Genomic DNA, 19,700 nt, shown 5'->3' on the forward strand with positions numbered 1-19,700 from the left:
AATGTCTTAAATATGTAAGTGTGAATTGAATAAATCAGTATCTCTTAAAATCCTGACTTTATATACCCTTTCCCTTCTTTGAACCAACAAACCAGAATTACTGACACTGATTCCATCCTGTACTATGATACTTTCAGGATTTGTAGTGACTTAGCCTTTCCCTGGAGTTCTGTCAAAATTTTTGCTTCACTTGATTTTTAGCTTCCATGCAATTAAACACTACACCAATTAGTAGCTCTCAAAATTAATATGTTAAGGTAGGATGAATAATATATATAATACAACAACAATTCAAACAGATGAATGAGGATTTTCTTAGGATTTTCATGTGCCCGTGCTACCCTGATAGTGGAAAGGGGTAAGAAAAGCTTAAACAGAATTGATCTAGAAAAGACATCTTTCTTTTGGAGGTTCTAGCAGTTCAGAAATTCTGAGAATCCAGTTATTCTTCAAACTTCGAGCTGGGCATTTCCAGGAATTCATTATTATTATGCAAAACTACTAGCTGATCTGTGAAAGGAGTATTTTTTAATCCTATTCATAACAAAAAAATTAATTATGAAAGACTTACATATTGACTAGTTTGGGGAACAAGAAAAAAATGAAATTTGCATTGAAGAGAGGTGAATGCTCCTTGTTGCACACACCCAGAGGTAATAATTTGGAGGCAAAACTCTATAAAGGGCTTTCTGTGACTAAAACTTGTTCTCAAGTATCCAAAGGAACTTCATGTCATGTGATAATGAGTGGAGTCCCGGCTTTGAACCTGGAACAGATTCTGCTTAACTGGCAATTCTATTTCTGTCTCCATTTCACGCTCTACAAACTGAATTGTTTAATCCCTAGTGCAAAACATTGTGGAAATTTAAAAAGTTAATGCTTGTATAGCCCTCAAAGCATTTCATGATATAGAGTGGAAATTCTGTAAATTTTTTTTATAATAATTAGAACTAAAATGTTCTGTAGAAACTCACATACGTCTTAGCTGCCATGGAGCTGTCTTCTGGATTTCAGCAGTTATTGAGGCATCAATGAATGACATTCTGTTCTTTAAATGTGGACATATTGACATTTGAAAATAAGACATGTAAACCAAACAAATGGCATTTGAAACATTTGGTTTATTACTTAGTAAAACCTGTATAGCATGTCTTGGTTTAGATATTCATCTAAACTGGTAAACTGAGCTATTTAAAAATTTCTCCCACTACTATCTCCTCCTAATTAGTTTAACTTACCTCAAGCTTCAGGCTTTCAGTGGCAGGAATAGGACTTTTTCAGGAAAGGAGTGAAGAGTGACTCTGAGATCTTTAGGGTTACCACTTTCATATGTCAAATAAATCCAGGTGTTTCTGGATTCTCTGTTTTATGCATTGATCTTTTTGTGTATTCCTTTGCCAATAATCTTCTTTCATTAGTAGAAGAAAATTATTGTTATATCAGAGAATACATCTTGTTTCTCTCTCCTGGATCTCGAAGGTCATTCCTTAGCTAGTAGTTTTTCAATACATTTTTTAAAAAGTTTCAAATAAATGGTTTTGTTTTTGCAGCACTTGCAGATTACAGATAAATAAAAACACAGTACAAAGAATTTTCTTACAAAGGTACATAATTTCTCCAATCATTAACATTTAGTATCAGCAGGGTCATTTGTTACAATTGATAAATCACATTGATACATTATTATTGACTAAAGATAAAAAAAGTTGGAATGAAGATGACACAATGTACTTCACTCAGATATTCTTAGTTTTTACCTAATATACTTTTCCCTTACGTTATTCCATTCAGGATACCACATTTCATTTATAGTTATGTATCCTTAAGATCCTGTTGGCTGTGACAGTTCCTCAGATATTCTTGTTTTTAATGACTTAATAGTTTTGGGAGCATTAGTCAGAAATTTTGTAAAAATATAGCTCAACTGAAATTAGTATCATTACTTTTCTCATGATTAAACCAATGTTAACTGATCTGAGGGGAAAGATGAGTGAGGGAAATCAAAATTTATACGTCTGCATACCAGATGTTTTGCATATCAAATATATATTACTATCAATGTGAATTGTCATTGTTGCCATTGAACTCAGTCACTTAGTTGAGGTAGAGCTTATCAGAAAGCTCTTTGTCTTGCTTCCATTTTTATTCTTTGGAAGTAAGTACAATTTGCCAATAAATGGATGGAGCTGAAGAATATCATGCTAAGTAAAATAAGCCAATCCTAAAGAAACATTGGCAGAATGTTTTCCCTTCTATGAGGATGCTAATTCACAATAAGGGTGGGAGCCAGGAAACAATTGGTGTACATTGAATTAGATAGAGGGGAGTGAAGGGAGAGGATGGGGTATGAGAGTAGGAAGGTTAGTAAAATGAATAGGACATTATTATCATATGTGCATATATGACTACACAACTGGTATGATTCTATATCATGTCCAACCAGAAGAATGAGAAGTTATACTGCATTTATGTATAGTGTGTCAAAGTGCATTCTAATTAGAACAAATTATAAAAATTGGAAAAAAAGAAGTAATATTACTACTAAAAATATAATCTGATATTTCTTAACTACTTATAATATTTTGGGAATTACATTTTGTATTTTGTTTAGTTCACATTTCATAGTTATTTATGGTTCAGAATTTAACAGCTTATATACAGCCACAAATCTATTGTATAACAGAATTTGAAATGAATTGTTGAGTTCCTGGGCAATTTCTTTAATCTATCTGCTATGATTTAATGTAAAAATAGACTACAAACAATCACATGTTAAAAAAACTTTAGAAGCCTACCTGATATGATAGATGTAATTAAAAATATAATTATATAAAGTAAAGCTATTGTTAGAAAAGTGAATAAAAGAGGGCAAGGACATATTTGAAAAATAATGTAGTTTCCAAATGCCAAAAGGCCATGATTAAAATAATTAGAGAGACATATGAAGATAAAAAAGTTGGAAATAAAGATGTCCCACATAAAAAGTTGGTGTGCCTATGAGAGAACATACAACAGGGATTCCTGGTTCCTTAGATGTAGCTTTGAACCAACAGGGATCAGATTGCTTGACTCAAGCTCTCAGATGCTCTTAGTTCCTGAACAGATTGAGCCAGGCTGTCCTTCTCCAGAGAATTACCTCCTTGTCATAGTGATCCTCCTGAGAGGCATAAAAGCAGGGATCCTGGGCACAAAGGCCAGCCTGACCCTGCAGAAAGAGGCAGTGCAAGAAGTGCACTTTCACTGCAGACGTGGGCCCTGGTGAGTGACAAGTGTCCAGATCTATGGACCGCACCTGACAGATCAGCATGGTAGTAATCTTGGAAATAGTTGCTTTATCTTATCAGCTGGAAGGCTTTGGGGATGAGTTCTACACTCTGAGTTGTCAACAGTTTCTCTACTTGTGTATGATAGTCCTCATATTCTATAAAGATGATAGTGTTTTCATAATCTCAGTTATTTTTTTAAAAAAAAAGCAAATTTGAGTTGCAGAATCCCATTTTGTTTGATGAAGCCAATTCCATTCTATACATTCCATGTTTCAGGATAAAATTCAAGTTATTAGTTTATTAATTCAAATGAACTGATTTACAATCAACCACAGTAGAGAGATGGGTTTTGATATATAGAGAATCTATGGGCAAGATGGGCATTGAGTGGGCCTTAGTTAGCAAGAACATTCTAGTAAGAGGAATAGCATGTCATAATACTTCCTATTATAGTATATGTCATTGCATTTGACATCATTTAAATCATGAGTTCTTCAAATAAGTCTGTAACCTTATAACTTTGGAAAAGGGGGGAAGGTTTGAAATGTGAGTTGGAAGCTGCTACTTCTATTAGGTCACCATCTACCAATGCATAGTGAATGTAAGCAATGCTGTTGAGATGTTTTGGTTCTGAATCTATAGGCTCAACAAAAATAACATATCTTTGTATTATTACTATATACTTTAAACTTTAGATATAAAATGTTCTTATTGCTATATATGTCAAATAAAGGTAATCTCAGAATCAAACCTGCTATCACGGAAATATTGAAAAGGGCATTTGTTTCCTAATGATGGCCCAACTGCTGATAAAGGGGAGAGGAACCTTCAGAGAATACACATATAAAGGAATAAAAGGTAAATACAATTCAAAACAGAAGTCATAATAGAATGTTTAAAATTCCTAGGGTATTTTTTAAATATTATTTTAATGTGAATATAAATATGGTAATTTTGAATTTTTTCTTTCTTTATGAAGTACAATAAATTAATATTCTATTCAAATATAATAATGTCTCTAAAAGAAGCTCTAAAATTGAATATTTGATTAAAGCAAATTATACTTGTGTAGGTGATAGTACTCTGTAAAGTATAATGATAACACTTATTTTAAGTATATTAACATTTTATACCAATTTATTATAAAGTATTGGAAACCAATAGAAAGGAAAAAAGGACACAGGGAAAGATAATATTCTCATCATCCAGTTTCAACAACCATAATCATTCTGTTATTTTTCTCCAAGCTTGAAATTGATTTTTAAGATAAAATGCGTTTATGCTTAAATGTACTAACTTACCTATACATTTTTGACAAATGTGTGTATACATATATATATATTTTATTCCACCATAAAGATGGAATTTTTTTATTACCTTAAAATAACTGTTTATGTTCCTTTCCAGTTCATACCTGACTTTTCCCAGCTCTTGGCAATAATCCACCTGATAATTTGAATCTATTTCATGTCATGCTCTGGAGCTCTATATAAATAGAATAATATAGTAAGTATTGTTTTGTTATTAGTGAAAATCATTAACTCAGCACAATTATTTTTGATTCATTTATGCTTTTGCATTATAAGTAATCCATACTTAACACTGAAAAGCATTCTTTATGTAAACATTCTGTGGTACTGGTGATTGAACCACTTAACCACTGAGCCACATTCCCAGCCTTTTTTCCAATTTTTCTTTGTGCCTAATTTTTACTATAAGTTTTCTTAGTTTTCACTAAATGGCTGAGGATGACTTTGAACTCACAATCCTCCTGCTCCAGCCTCCCCTGTCCCTTGGCTTATAGGCTTGGCCTAAATTCAGCACTTTTTAGGTAACACTGTTTGTAGAAGAGTCCTTTGTTCCATAGCCTTGCCAAAATTTGGTGATTTAATGCTTTTTAATTTTATCCAGTCCAGTGGGTGTGTGTGTAGTACTATGTCTTTATACATTTAACTTACAATTTCTGATGATTTTGAGAATTTCAATGTTATTTGTGTATTTTATTTTTCCCCTATTTTTCTTATTTTTTATCTATAAATATATTTATATGTTCTTAACACAAATTCTTTTTCAAAAATACGGATTGTAGCTATTTCCTTCCAATCTGTGCCTTCTAAAATTCACTTTCTTAATAGTATATTTTAAGATGTAAAAACAGGCACTGGATTCTTTTTTATGGTTATCATGTTTTGTGTCATAAGACACCATTACTGGAGGGCAAAGATATTCTCCTTTGTTGATTATAAATATTCTAGAGCTTTGAATTAAAAATGCTTGACTTACCTCAGAAATATAATTAATATATTACGTTTATTGTAATGTTGTAATTAGAGATTTTTAAGCTACATGTATTCAGTTTTACTAGTATCATTTCTAGAAAAATGAGTCTCTTATCTTCATTGAATTGCAATATTGGTCTCTTTATTAATACAAAGTTGTGCATATAAAATGTGTCTATTTCTGCTCCATTCTGGCTTACCTGCACTTCCATCACTGTTAAATGCCATTCTTCCTTACTATATTAGATTTATAATGGGTTTGAAATTGTTTAACATATGTTACACTATTTTGCTATTATTTTTCTAGTGAATTTAGGGTATATCTGTCATTATCTCAAAATACATCTAATTTTTTTGGTATTGGCTGAAACTATCTTAATTTACAAATTTGACCAATCAGAGAAGAACTAACATCTTAAAATATTTCAGTCTTGAAAATAATGGATCTATACCTACTTGTGCACACATACATGTGACTTCTTAATTTCTTTTTCATGTTTTATAATTTTAAGTGCTGATCACTAATACTTCTTTTCTTATTACATCAGAAGTGGTATTCTAAATTTTTATAAATTTTTTATTTCATCTTTTTCTATATAGAAAAGTATTGGTTCTTATACCAAAGTAATTATATTCTAAATGGTTCTAAATTTTTAAATTTTTACCTGAAAGTTTATATCTTTTATGAATAAGAAACTTTATTCTTTTCATTTCAGTTTTGATACCTACTTATTTCTTACTTCTTTTCTTTTTTCCAGTGAGATATCAGATAGAATTGCCTATGTTCTTGATGTATTTTCCATTATGTAGGAAAAGCCTTTTTGTGTCTCATCATCCAGTGTATTAGCTGCATTTGTGTTCATCAAGTTGAACACAATTCTTTCCTAAGTTTGCTAGAAGTTTCATTTTTTAATATCATGCACGTATGCTAAATTTAAATGTTTTTCCTACCTCCAAGAAAATTATCATGTTTTTGCATTATTAGTTTGTGTGGTAAATCACAAATTTTTTAATCCATTAAAATAGCAAAACACTAACACTTGACTCATCAACCATAGGAGTCTCATTAAGAAATTGGTAAGAAATACACCTATAGAGCAGGGCTCTGAAAGATAGATGGAAGAGTACAGTTTTTTAACCATCACCTACAAATTTTCTTCCCATTTCAAATTTTCTCTTTTTTTCTAACATTTTGAATACTTTTCTCTTAAGTATATGCTCAATTCTGTAACCATGGTAACATGAAGTTATAAAAGTTCTAGTTACTGGAGGGGTTTCATTTGATACTAGTTTATATAGATAAGCATTGCATAAAAGAATGAGTAAAGATCATTGTGAAACATATTACCACCAGAAAAGACAGCTTCTAACCTCAACAATACTCAGGCAATATTAAATGGGACAGTTAATAATTTGAGTATCTCTGATAGTAATGGTCCAGTAATTCCCTTGGGCTGTTCTCTTAGAGTTTGATTGACTTGCTATTTAACATAGTGATATATGACCATGATGTATTCTCTTATGTCTCCACAGAAGTACTGAAGATAACAGTAGAAGATCTTCCCAGAATCCTCAGCAGGATGTCCTCTGTCAATGGCACTGACTCATATCCCTCTGCCTTCCTCCTTCTGGGAGTCCCGGGTCTAGAAGCTTTCCATATGTGGATTGCCTTCCCCTTCTTTGCTGTTTACCTGATAGCACTTATGGGGAATTTCACAATCCTGTATGTGATCAAGAATGAACAGAGTCTTCATCAACCCATGTTCTATTTTCTTGCTCTTCTGTCTTTAATTGATCTAGGCCTCTCCACCTCTACCATCCCCAAGATGCTGGGCATTTTCTGGTTCAACCTCAAGGAGATAAGCTTTGAAGGCTGCCTCATGCAGATGTTCTTTATCCACACCTTCACTGGTATGGAATCTGTTGTACTCTTGGCCATGGCAATTGACCGCTTTGTTGCCATATGCTACCCATTGAGATATACCACAATTCTCACCAATAGAGTGGTGGCTATCATGGCCTCTGTGGTAGTGGGGAGGCAAGTTGTACTTGTCATCCCCTTCTGCCTTCTACTCAAGCGACTTCCATTTTGTGGACACTACATCATCCCTCACACCTACTGTGAGCACATGGGAATTGCTCGCCTTGCCTGTGCCAGCATAAGGGTCAACATCATCTACGGTTTGTTCACTATTACTGTGCTGATCTTAGACTTGATCCTTATCGCCCTCTCTTACGTTCGGATCCTACAAGCTGTTTTCCGCCTTCCTTCCAGGGATGCCAGACTCAAAGCACTTAGCACATGTGGCTCACACGTCTGTGTCATCTTAGCCTTTTATACACCCGCATTTTTCTCCTTCATGACTCATCGTTTTGGTAGAAACATCCCTCGCTACATTCACATCCTCCTGGCCAATCTGTATGTAGTTGTTCCTCCCTGTTTAAATCCAGTCATTTATGGAGTCAGGACAAAACAAATTCGAGAAAGGGTTGTGAGACTATTCCTAAAGAAAGAGTAACTCAAGTGTCCTCAGAAGTTCATAAATTCTCTCAGGTTCCTCTTTTCTTTCAGGCACATTTCTCAGAGTGCTGCAAATTGACATTAGGTTAAGAGCCACTCAAACTTCATCGATTTTTAGCGTGTAAACACATGGACAATTATGTTTCTCCCTCATTAGTAAAATTTCTATATTGGTTTCACTAAAGAAAGATTTTGAGAGCATAAAATTCTTCAGGCTTTGATCCATAAATCAATATTTTCTAACTCTTCTTCCGACCTACTTATCTGTCAGTATTACAATTTTTTAGGTTGTATATCTTAATTTCACATTTGTTTGACATTTGCATGTTGTTTATCCCTTATTTCTCTCTCTGAAAGAGTCAAACTCATTTTCTGTTGCCAGTTCTACAATGATACCAAATCCAGAAGAAGACATCATGCAAAAGTAAAATCAGTAGTCAGATTGTTTTCATAAACAGCTATAAAAGTGATTAAGAAGATTCATGAAAATTGAATAAATAATTATATAATACAATCATATACCATGACCAAGTAGCATTTATCTCAGAAATGTAAGGGCAACTCTTACATCTGAGACTCATTCAATGTATTTTACTGTAGGGGACTAGAAGGACATTCTCCTTCAAAGATTAGCCTGACAGCCCCCTGGGAGACATCCTGCCTGGAAGGCATCCTGCAGCTACCTATCTCCCTGGAACATCCTGTGGTTATCAGGATCATCAGACATCTTGCAGCTGGCAGTTTTACCACCCACATCCAGCAATTGCGGAGACCTTCCCCATCCCTAGCATATGAATACCCACCCACATCCAGCAATTGCAGAGACCTTCCCCATCCCCAGCATATGAATACCCACCCAGCAATTGCTGATTAGAGAGCTTCCCCATCCCCAGCATATAAATACCCCTGTGTGAACAATAAAAGTTTGCAGCTTGATCAGAACTTTTGTCTTGCTGTCACCTTTCGTGTCTCTTGTCCCTTCATTCCTCCCCATCTAGGTTCGCTGCCCAAGTTGATGTGTCCTGCCGGATGGGACATTTTACCATATTATTAGAGTAAAAATATCACATTATTAAATGTAGGGAAAACATTGAACACAACCCATTATTAATCCTTCATAAAATTTCTGAAAACTAAGAGCAGAGGGGGAAAATACCTCAGATAGAGGAAGGACATATATCAGAATTCAATATCTTTCTTCACATTTACCACATTTTAAAAGTTTTGTAACCCACATAAGAATTTAATTTCAGAATACATTTATCACCTAAATGAATCTCCATTGGCTTTAGTCACTTCATGTTTTATTCCCAAATTCTTCACAATGTGGTCAGACATTACCTTTCACATAAACGACCTTATCCATATCTTTCTCCAAATCCAAGACAATTATTTCCAATGCAGATGGAAGCCACTTCCAATATTTCATAACATCTGGCTAAGGAAAAGTATGTGTTATATGGGCATATATGTAGTGATAAAATTTCAACAGTTTTGGAACTATATAGCTTGATAAAACTTATCTGGTATAAAAGACATTATATCTTCTACAATCTGATTCGTATATTCTTTTGTGTCTCTTTAGAGATTACTTCCCACATAATATAAGACAAAAAATGGAACTATTCATTATGAATGGGTACCAGAAGTAGCCATGGGTTCTGGCATGAAGTCTTGTCACTTTCATTTTCCATAGGCCTCTGGCAGAAGTACCAAAATTACTTGTTTTTGTTGATTTATCCCTCATTACACTATATTTTTACTGCTACTTTCCCTCAATGCCTGTTTTTAGTGAGGACTCATTTCACTCCTATTAGTAAAAATGAAGAGAAGTAATTAATTTTATGACATATCCTTGTGTTGAAAAGAAGTTTTCAAATTAGAGTGAGAATAAACCATCATGCATGTGTATGTATGTGTGTGTGTGTGTGTGTGTGTGTGTGTGAGTGAGAGAGAGAGAGAGAGAGAGAGAGAAATATCAACCTGAAAATGAGTCTGGACTAATAGTTTTGGAATAGGTCCTTTCCAACTACAGAGGGAAAAGAAATGGAACTGAGAGCTTCAAGTGCCTGATCCCTAATGTAGGTCTGCCATACAAGGGAGAATGCTTAAGTGAAAGATCCTGTCAGAATGTAGGTCTGTCAACAGAGAGCAAATTTTACAGTTTAACATGTTGAAGTATCCTCCTCTGCATGAACTTCACTGTTGAGCCTGGTGGCTTCATTCAGCTTATAATTCCCTCATCATGTAACAGAGGTTTCACTTGAAGTGACTGACATCACCCATACTCAAGTAATGGCTGTGGTCAAAGTCATGCACAATTTTGTATGTAGATACAGAATTTTGGAGATCATTAAGTATCCTTAAGTGTAATATATGCATTTCTCATAAATAGAAAGAAGATCAAAGTCCTGAAGCGATAAACAGAAATAAGAAGGGAATTCTGATGCATTCTTTAACCCAAGGAAATGTTCTCATTACCTTTTGCTTCAATGATTGTGATCACTTTTAATTCAATTTTCTTTCTACATTTCCCTCTTAGAATTCACCCACCAACATCCTTCAGAATGAATTCCCAATGCAATTGCAAATCTGACTATGTTGATACTCTGTTAATAGTCAACAATCTTTCAAAAGCTATCTCTTGTATAAAGAATACTGTTGAAACTTTGTGTGTGTGCTTCTCTTACAGGCCTTGCCATATGACAGAGGGCAGTGGCAATATTTACTCTTTATTTCTGTTTCCAGAAATCTCTCTCTTATATTCACTTGATCTCAGTCTTAATGAGTTGAAAATCATCTTACTCTAAATGTGACCCAAGACTGATATTTACTAGTTCTTGTTCCTGGGAGACATCTTTCTCCAAAAACCCCTAAAATTTTCTTTGTTTTCCAGGACAGAGATCAGCTTGCTCTTGATAAATAAATCTGTAGGTGTGAAGGATCATGAAACTCTGGGAGAATCAGAAGGATAATGATGCTCTGAGATCAGTCCAAACTTGAAGAAAAATACATTGACTCTTCCATTAATATCTATATGTGATGGGAATTTGAATGGAAACAGTTGATACAACCAGGCTTTTTATATGCTAGACTACTCCTCGGATCTTACCAGTAAATTTTTCCTAAAAATTGGGAACTGAAAGTGATGGCAGTTTATTTTATGAAAAAAAGGGGTGTGGGAATAGGGGTCTTAAAGCTAGCTTTATTCAATGATTTTTTTGTCTATTTTTTTCTGTTATATATTTATATTTTTCCTCATTAAAAAAAGATAATGAGTCAAGCTAATGTAGCTTAGAGTTAAAATATTGTCACAGGTAATTAGGTAATTAAAAAAAATTGGTCCTCCTATAATTAAGGACATAAGCAAGCTTGTAGCCAAACTTTCTGGATTATAGTCAATTAGATTTCAGTTAATTCTAAATTTCTTGATTTTTTGGAAATGAAAAGGGTTGATGTAGAGGCAACTTACTATTTGACTCTGTGGAAATATGGCAGGTGTTTGAGTAATGTATAAAGTAGGAAAAAGGAGAATTATAAGCCATACTTTCCTATGAGAAATATAATTACCATTAGCTATCAAATGTGACATATAATCTTGTCCTTTGGTTGATATTTTTGAGGGTAAGTAGTTCTCAGTGAAAATAGGAGACTTACCAGTATTTGCCTCTGATCCCTTGTTTTGTCAGACTGTAGGACACACATTGGAATTTGATGCGCACAAAAAGGTCAAGGGTAAATCAGTTTCTTTAAGGTATTCATCAATGAACTGAAAGTGAAGAATTGCAGATTATGAAACAGAAAGAAATCCCCTGATGAAGAGAGAGAGAATAATTTACTAATTTCCTCTTCTGTTTGCCCAAGATTGTTACTGACACATGCCATATAGGCTCCAGGGTGCCTGACTCCTTCACTCTCTTTCACCCTACTGAAAAAAAATTTAATTTTATCTGAATTTCTAATTCAGACCATACTAAGTCTTCAAAGAAAGTGAAAATTAATGTATCAAATAATGTACTATAAAATTTGGGACAAATTAAGGTATAAATATAGACATATTCTCCTATTGTATAATGGAACAAGGATCTACTCCTTTGAATTTGATTTACTGATCAAACAAAGCTCTTCTGAAGAGCAAATTTAATTGCACAATCATAGCTACACTGTACAAAGTTCTTTACATCCTTTACTAGTTCTCAATTTCTACATTATTTCAGATGTAAAAATATTATTCAAAATAAATCTGGAACCATATATATTCAGTCAATTTGGTAAGTTTCATTACCAAATTATTTTAGATTTCATTTTCTTAACTGTTTTCTAATTTATTTCTAAAAAGAGAACTATCCACCCATATTCAGTGAATAACAACTTCAAAATTGATTGAAATGTTTATGCTTAATTCTTTTCCCCTAGACATTCTTTGGGCTGTAGGATATTACCTCATATGAACCTACCCCTGAAATAGAAGATAAGGAGAACAGATCTAAAAAGTTTTACAACCTGGTAGAGATGGGGTTTTTTTGTTCAAACATCTCTCTAGTTATACTAGAATAATACTGATAGAATCTGTAGTTATTATTTTTGCAGTCTTTCTACTTCCTATATCTACAACTATTTATTTTGCTCTGATTTGTGTGTCTCTAAGAATACAATGTGCCCTGTTGTTGTTTTTATCTATCTAGTCTATAAATTATCCTCAGAGTTATTGGTGGGACTTCAGAGCATAGTAGAACTGAACTTTATACTGCTGAATTCTAGTGTCTACTGCAGCCTTTAGACATTGCAATTTAAACTTTTTGTTGGATGGGAAAGAAGAAAAAAGGAGCTTGTCAGAGAACAAATGGGATATTAATGTAGGATGATTATAACTTAGCTCAAAAATAATTGCCTCCTATTAGAGCTAATTTTCCATTTAGTTTGAGGAGACAAATGCAGAAAATATACTGGTTTAGAAACTTTTGTTACTATTATAGCTCATTCCTTCAGTAAAAAGAAGTCTAGGTCATGTTCAATTAAAATTATTTATTAGTACCTTCTAATTGTGGCAAGGAAAACTTAGGGGAACAAAATCTCCTCTTTCCTTAAGTCTAAGATGTTCTTGTAATGTTAATGTGTTTTTAAAATAATCTTGGATTGGGCTGGGGATGTGGCTCAAGCGGTAGCATGCTCGCCTGGCATGCATGCGTCCTGGGTTCGATCCTCAGCACCACATACAAACAAAGATGTTGTGTCCTCCGAAAACTAAAAAAAAAAAATATATATATATATATATAAAATTCTCTCTCTCTCTCTCTCAAAAAAAATAATAATTTTGGATAAATGAATTGTAAGTTGAGACAATTTATTGAAGGTAGAGTTCTGCTAATTTAAATGCAACAATGGGTCTGGGGATGTTGCTCAAGCGGTAACGCGCTGGTCTGGCATGCGTGCGGCCCAGGTTCGATCCTCAGCATCACATATAAACAAAGATGTTGTGTCCGCCAAGAACTAAAAAATAAATATTAAAAAAAATTATCTCTCTCTCTCTTTAAAAAAAAATAAAAAAATAAATGCAACAATGATTTACTTTTAAAACCCTCCAAACATTTGAAAATTTGAGAATAATTAAGACTTGAAAAGTAACTTAAATACTTCTAAATAGTCTATCAATGAAACAAAAAAGAATATTAGAAAATACCTTGGAACAAATGAAAATGAAAACTCAAAATTTGTGACATATGAATACAGCATCACTCTTTAAATGAGGAAAACTCTGATTGTTATGAAAATTTTTTATAAATAAGCAATAGTTTATTTATATACCCTTGATATGCAACTTATAATTTCTGCCAGCACGTTGGTTTCTAATATTTCAAATGTTTTATTTTGGTTTGTAGTGCTTCATATGTTTCATTTTACCTAGGTCTCTACAAAGGATCTTTTTTAAGAAATCAAGGTAAGTATAATACGTACTAATTTTTTATTAATTAACTAATTAATAATGTATCATGATAGTCTCACCTACTCATTTTGTAGCACAAAAAGAAAAAAAATGACAAGATCTTATACCTATAAAATCTATAAAAGTTGAACTCATAGAAGTGTACAGTAGAATGGCAATTACCAGAGATTGGGAGTTAGGAGTGTTGGTCAAATAATTCAAATACTTGGATGATTTTCAAAGGAAATTGTTGCATGATTCTGTTGAATAATCATAGAACTCTAACCTGCAATAAATCATTTCAACTTAGAATACAATTATCCTAAACTACTTTTAAAATATATTAATATGACAATGACAAGAGAACAGAAGATTTTCTCCTAAATTCTCCTTGCCACAATTAGAAGGTACTAATATATGTTTTTTTGTATTTCTTTAGTTGTTGATGAACCTTGATTTTATTCATTTATTTATATACGGCGCTGAGAACAGAACCTGGTGCCTTACACATGCAAGGCTCTTACTGAGCCACAACCCCAGTCCTAATAAATAATTTTAATTGAACGTGATCTAGAATGTTTTACCCAAGGAATGATCTGGGTAAAACAGGATACTCTCTGCATATGTCTCTTCAAACTAAATATCAGCCATAATCTTATGGCAGGTGATTATTTTTTTAAGGCAAGCTATACTCATTCAAGAGTTCTATTATACCACATAGTGACAACAGTTAACAACAATCAATGTACTGCATTCTTCAAAATTGCTGAGAGGTTTTAAGTGTTCTCATCACAAAGAAAGTTTTTTGGCTAGTTCATATGTTAAACATTCCATTGAACTATTCCTCAATGTATACATATTTCAAAACATCATAAATATATAAATTTTCAATTTTTCAGTCTTAAAATTTTTAAAAGAAGTGTAAAATTAAGGTCTCCCATATATACACAAAAACAAATTTTTATCTTCTCAGTGGAGTTAAACATGTTTTCCAACTTTGAATTTTATATATACATTTTTCTCTTTATTTTAAAGGTCCAGATGCTTCATAACAAAGATTAAGCCCTTTTTCTATGAAATCATTTGACTCATTCAAGTGGAATAAATTTCTTCATCTATTGTGTCATGGGAACAACTTGTTCATATAACTTTAACTGCAATACTCACATGCAAATACAATCATTGGTTTGCACCATTTTCTTCATATTGAATGTTAAAATCTGAAATTAGAGGTTGGGTCCTATTTGCTACTTGTTTGGGTGGTAAAAAAATATGGTCAAGAAAGTAGAAATGAAATTTGAATAGATTTACCATAGAAGGTTAATAAAATATATGAAGTGAGAAGATATATATTTTGATGAGATATAGGAGTATAAAATATCAGTGCCTGGTCATAGATATATTAATTGAAGGATTGATTAAATTAAGATGGTAAAGTAACATACAAAAAAGAAGAATCGTAAAAAAGCTTACCCTGAATGGTAGAAAATCTTTACCACCTACACCTCAGAAAGAACATTAATAAGGCATTAACTCCATAATATAAAAAGAACTTAAAAAATGTAACACCAAAAAGACAAAATAACCCAATCAATAAATGTACAAAGGTACTAAACAGACACCAGAAGAAAAATATGAATGGTCAACAAATATATGAAAAAATGTTCAACATTACTAGCAATTAGAAAAATACAAATTAAAAGTACACTATGAAATCATCTCTTTCCAATCAGAATGACAATTATCAAGAATACATGTAATAATAAATGTTGGCAAGAATGTGAGGAAATAGGTACATTCATACATTGCTGATGGATCTGCAAATTTGTGCAACCATTATGGAAATTAGTATGTAGATGTCTCAGAAAGCTTGGATAGAACCATCATTTGACCCAGTTATTGCACTCTTAGGAGTATACCAAAAAGCCTTAAAATCAGCACACTATAGTGACATGACCACATCAATGTATATAGCAGCTCAATTCACAATAACTAAGCTATGGAAACAATCTAGGTACCCTTCAACAGATGAATGGATAAAGAAAATGTATGTATATGAAATGGAATATTACTCAACCATAAAGAAAAACAAAATTATGGCATTTACTGGTAAATGTGTTGTCAAAAGCTTGGTCCTTGTCCCTGATGCTAATCCAAAAATCAGGACACAATTTTGAGAAAAGGCAAAAGAAGTTTTATTGCTTTGCTAGCAAAGGAGAAACAGAGGGGACTCATGTCCCAAAGTCTGTGATTCTGCAATCAGCAGAAACAGGGGGCTTTTTAAGAGGCAATTCAGAGAAAATGAGATTAAGGAGGAGAGATCAGGAATAAGATCAGGGAAAAAAGATCAGGGAGGAGAAGGCTAGGGAAAAGAGGATCAGGGAGAAGGTCAGGGAGAAGAAGGTTGGGAAAAAGAAAAGAATATATAAGTTTCAAAGTTACAAGGGGTATAGTTAAAGCATCAAGGGAACCCTGTTACAAGTGGATGGAACTGGAGACTATCATGCTAAAGGAAATAAGCCAATCCCACAAAACCAAATGCTGAACATTCTCTCTCATGGATACTGACTCACAATGGGGGTAGGGGGAGTCGAAGTTCACTGGATTAGACAGGGTGGAATAGAGGATGGGAGGGGGGATGAGAATGGGAAAGTCCATAGAATGAATTGGACATAACTTTCCCAGGTTCACATATGAATACACAACCAGTGTAACTCCATGTCATGTACAGTCACAAAAATGGGAAGTTATACTCCATGTATATATGATATGTCAAAATGTCTACATAACTAAAAAGGATAAATAAAAAATTTCAAAAAAGAAAAACTTACCCTGGCTGGAGTCTTACATGTTACACTGAAGAGTATACTTATATATTTTTATTCAATGGACTATTATTTGGCCATAAAAATAAATTACATTTTGTTTGACTTCTGCTAAAACATGGATGAATCTTGAGAAAAGCTAAGTGAAAGAAGTCAGATATAAAAGGCCACATATTAATTATATGATTCTGCTTACATGAAATATCCAGAATGCATAAAGCAGAAAATTCATTAGTGGATTCCAGAAATGAAGAGCCAAAGGAAATGGCTAGGTCTAAGTGGTACCAGAGAAGAAGATTTGAGTTTTAATGGATAGTATATAATCAGAAGACTAAATTAGGTAAACGGAAATCTTAACAAAAGAGACACTTTATTTCCTTATGTATTAGCCAATCAATTGAATACCTTCTTAAATTAAGAACATCTGAGATTTAAAGCTTTTTTCACATACACATACTTGTGGAAGACATAAACTTTTTTCTCAGATGAAAGTTCTTACTTAAAACCAGCCTAAATTTTCTACTCAGGGAGTCAGTAGCAATCAAGAATTTGGGGAGGAGACAAACATTTTCAAGGCATGTCTGCGGATTTCTTTGGTCTTAACTCCATAGACAATAGGGTTGAGAAAAGGTGGGACTAACAGGTAAAGATTTGACAAGAGGATATGAACATAGGGTGGTATGTGAGAGCCAAACCTGTGTGTAAAGAAAGAGAAGAAGGCCAGGAGGTAGAATGGTAGGAAGACACAGATGTGAGCTACGCAGGTATTGAAGGCCTTGACTCGGGCCTCCTTCTGGGGCAACTGGAAGACAGTGACAAAGATTCGAACATAGGACATGGTAATAAAGATTATGTCAAATCCTAGGATGGCGAAGGCAACAAATAGGCCATATATCTTGTTGACTGTGATGTTTTCAGCAGCCAGTTTCACAACAGCCATGTGCTCACAATAAGAGTGGGAAATAACTGTAGTTTGGTAGAGTTTAAGTCGGCATTTGATAAGCAGCAGGGTGGGTAACACAAGAATGGCAGCTCTCAGTGTTACCCCCACTCCAAGATGAGTCAAGAGTTTCTGGGAGAAGATAGTAGCATGTCTCAAGGGGTTACAGATGGCCACATAGCGATCCAGGGCCATTGCCAGCAGGACACCTGATTCAGTTGCCTGGAATGAGTGAATAAGCCACATTTGCAGCAGGCAGGCATCAAAAGAAATCTCTGGCCAATGAAACCAGAAGATGCCTAACATTTTGGGAAGAATACAGGTGCTAAGTGCCATGTCTGTGGCTGCCAACATGGCCAAAAATATGTACATGGGTATGTGGAGGCTGTTTTCTTTTTTGATGATAACCAAAATGAGGGAATTCCCAATCACAGCGATGACATACATGGTGCAGAATGGAATCCCAATCCAGCACTGCACTGACTCCAGGCCAGGAATCCCAACTAGTGTAAAAACAGAAGGCAGGAAGAAGGAGCCATTGAATGTGAGCATGGTGACTTGGTCAGAAGAGCCACGTGGTGGTGCTGCTGTTTCATCTTCTAATCCATCTCAAGACTGGATGAATGGAAAATGAGGAGAAAATAATTTATTTTAGAAAAATATAGTATAGATAGATTAGGAATATGATCTTATCTCTTTCATCCCAACAAGACCTTTCTGCGTTTTTTCAATCTCCTTTTATAAAGTTATTGAGAAACCAACTATCATGATCCATGTTTCTCTAAGCCATGATGAGCAAAATGAAATGAGCAAAATTAAATAATTTACTGTGTGGCTACTTTCTGTTCTATGACTACTGAACCAGAAGGATTACCTTTAGCTATGTTTGCTACTCATCATGTTATGTTTTTTTTCTGTGACTTGCCTATTCATATTAGAGAAAAAAAAAGTATTTTAAGAACTATGCTACTGATACTTGACATAAAGAATCCAGTGGTCTAGTGGTGATGGATCAGGTTTCTCAAAATCAGATGATACGTTTTCCAGGAATATTTTCCAGTTTTGCAGCTTTTTAGCTGGATTCCTCAGGTTAGCCTCTTCATAGACTCTTTTCTCATCTACTTTCTCAAAATACATTCAAACTCATTTCTCAAAGTTCCAATGTTCCCTAATACAACCATTTATTTTGCACCTTGTTCTATTTGTCCTCTGAGAAAATGAATCCATTACATTTTAGTTCAGGGATACTTTCACTCAGTGCTTCTTGTCACCTTCCATGATCTGCTCTGTGCACATCACTTGTATTTAACATCAGTGCCAACTCATGTTCTCTGCTTCTCTTGCGCTCTCTCAGCAATAATCATACTTTTCTAAGAATGAACAGCTATTTCTCTTTAACCATTTGACATAGTATGGAATGGTCTATAAAAAGTATTTTGTTTTCTTTACAGCTTAGTAAATTTCTATCCCTCCAAAGAACAATTTCCATAGAGATTAAAATTTTCTTCTCCCCATTGTTTTCCATAGGACTCTCTCCATCCTGTTCTGTCTCTGCCCTTCACTGGCCACCTCCACCCATAATACTGCAGACATCCAGAGCCTCTATCTTGGTTACCAAGGGATTTGCGTCAGCATAGAGGGGCTGGCTTTGCCTTACGTCTTCCAAAACTCAAAGTCATTTCCCTGCCTGTTTGCAATCTGTATTTATCTCTCCTTCAAGAAATAATTTCACCTCAGAATGTGTAACATGTTAAATCTACACAATGCATTTCTTTTTATATTTGCAAAACTCATTTTCTAACAGAATTTAAGTAAAGTATAAAATTGATAGGGAGAGTAAGGGTGGCCTGAAACCATGCCTTCTCCATCATTTCACAGGGGTGTTTGTTGTGGCTTTATCCACTCCCCTGATCAACTGAAAATGAATCTCAGAAATTATAGGACAA

General features: G+C 34.0%; 2 protein-coding genes across 3 annotated transcripts; one reads left to right on the forward strand and one right to left on the reverse strand.

Moving 5' to 3' along the window:
* Nucleotides 1–757: 757 nt before the first annotated feature.
* LOC113191315 (olfactory receptor 52E4-like) lies at nt 758–8,064 on the forward strand. Of its 2 annotated transcripts, XM_077797607.1 has the most exons (2): nt 758–780; nt 7,125–8,064. In XM_077797607.1, the coding sequence occupies exon 2, from the start codon at nt 7,126–7,128 to the stop codon at nt 8,062–8,064; it is 939 nt and encodes a 312-aa protein (XP_077653733.1). In that variant the 5' UTR covers nt 758–780; nt 7,125. The 2 variants fall into 2 exon arrangements, with proteins under 2 accessions (XP_077653733.1, XP_026256793.2); XM_026401008.2 differs by lacking the exon at nt 758–780 and having other exon boundaries at nt 7,126–8,064.
* Nucleotides 8,065–17,355: 9,291 nt separating this feature from the next.
* Nucleotides 17,356–18,306, reverse strand: LOC113191260 (olfactory receptor 52A5). Its single transcript, XM_026400933.2, has one exon. The coding sequence runs from the start codon at nt 18,304–18,306 to the stop codon at nt 17,356–17,358; it is 951 nt and encodes a 316-aa protein (XP_026256718.2).
* Between the last annotated feature and the right edge of the window lie 1,394 nt (nt 18,307–19,700).

This window comes from Urocitellus parryii, chromosome 4, assembly GCF_045843805.1.
Source record: "Urocitellus parryii isolate mUroPar1 chromosome 4, mUroPar1.hap1, whole genome shotgun sequence".
NCBI lineage: Eukaryota > Metazoa > Chordata > Mammalia > Rodentia > Sciuridae > Urocitellus > Urocitellus parryii.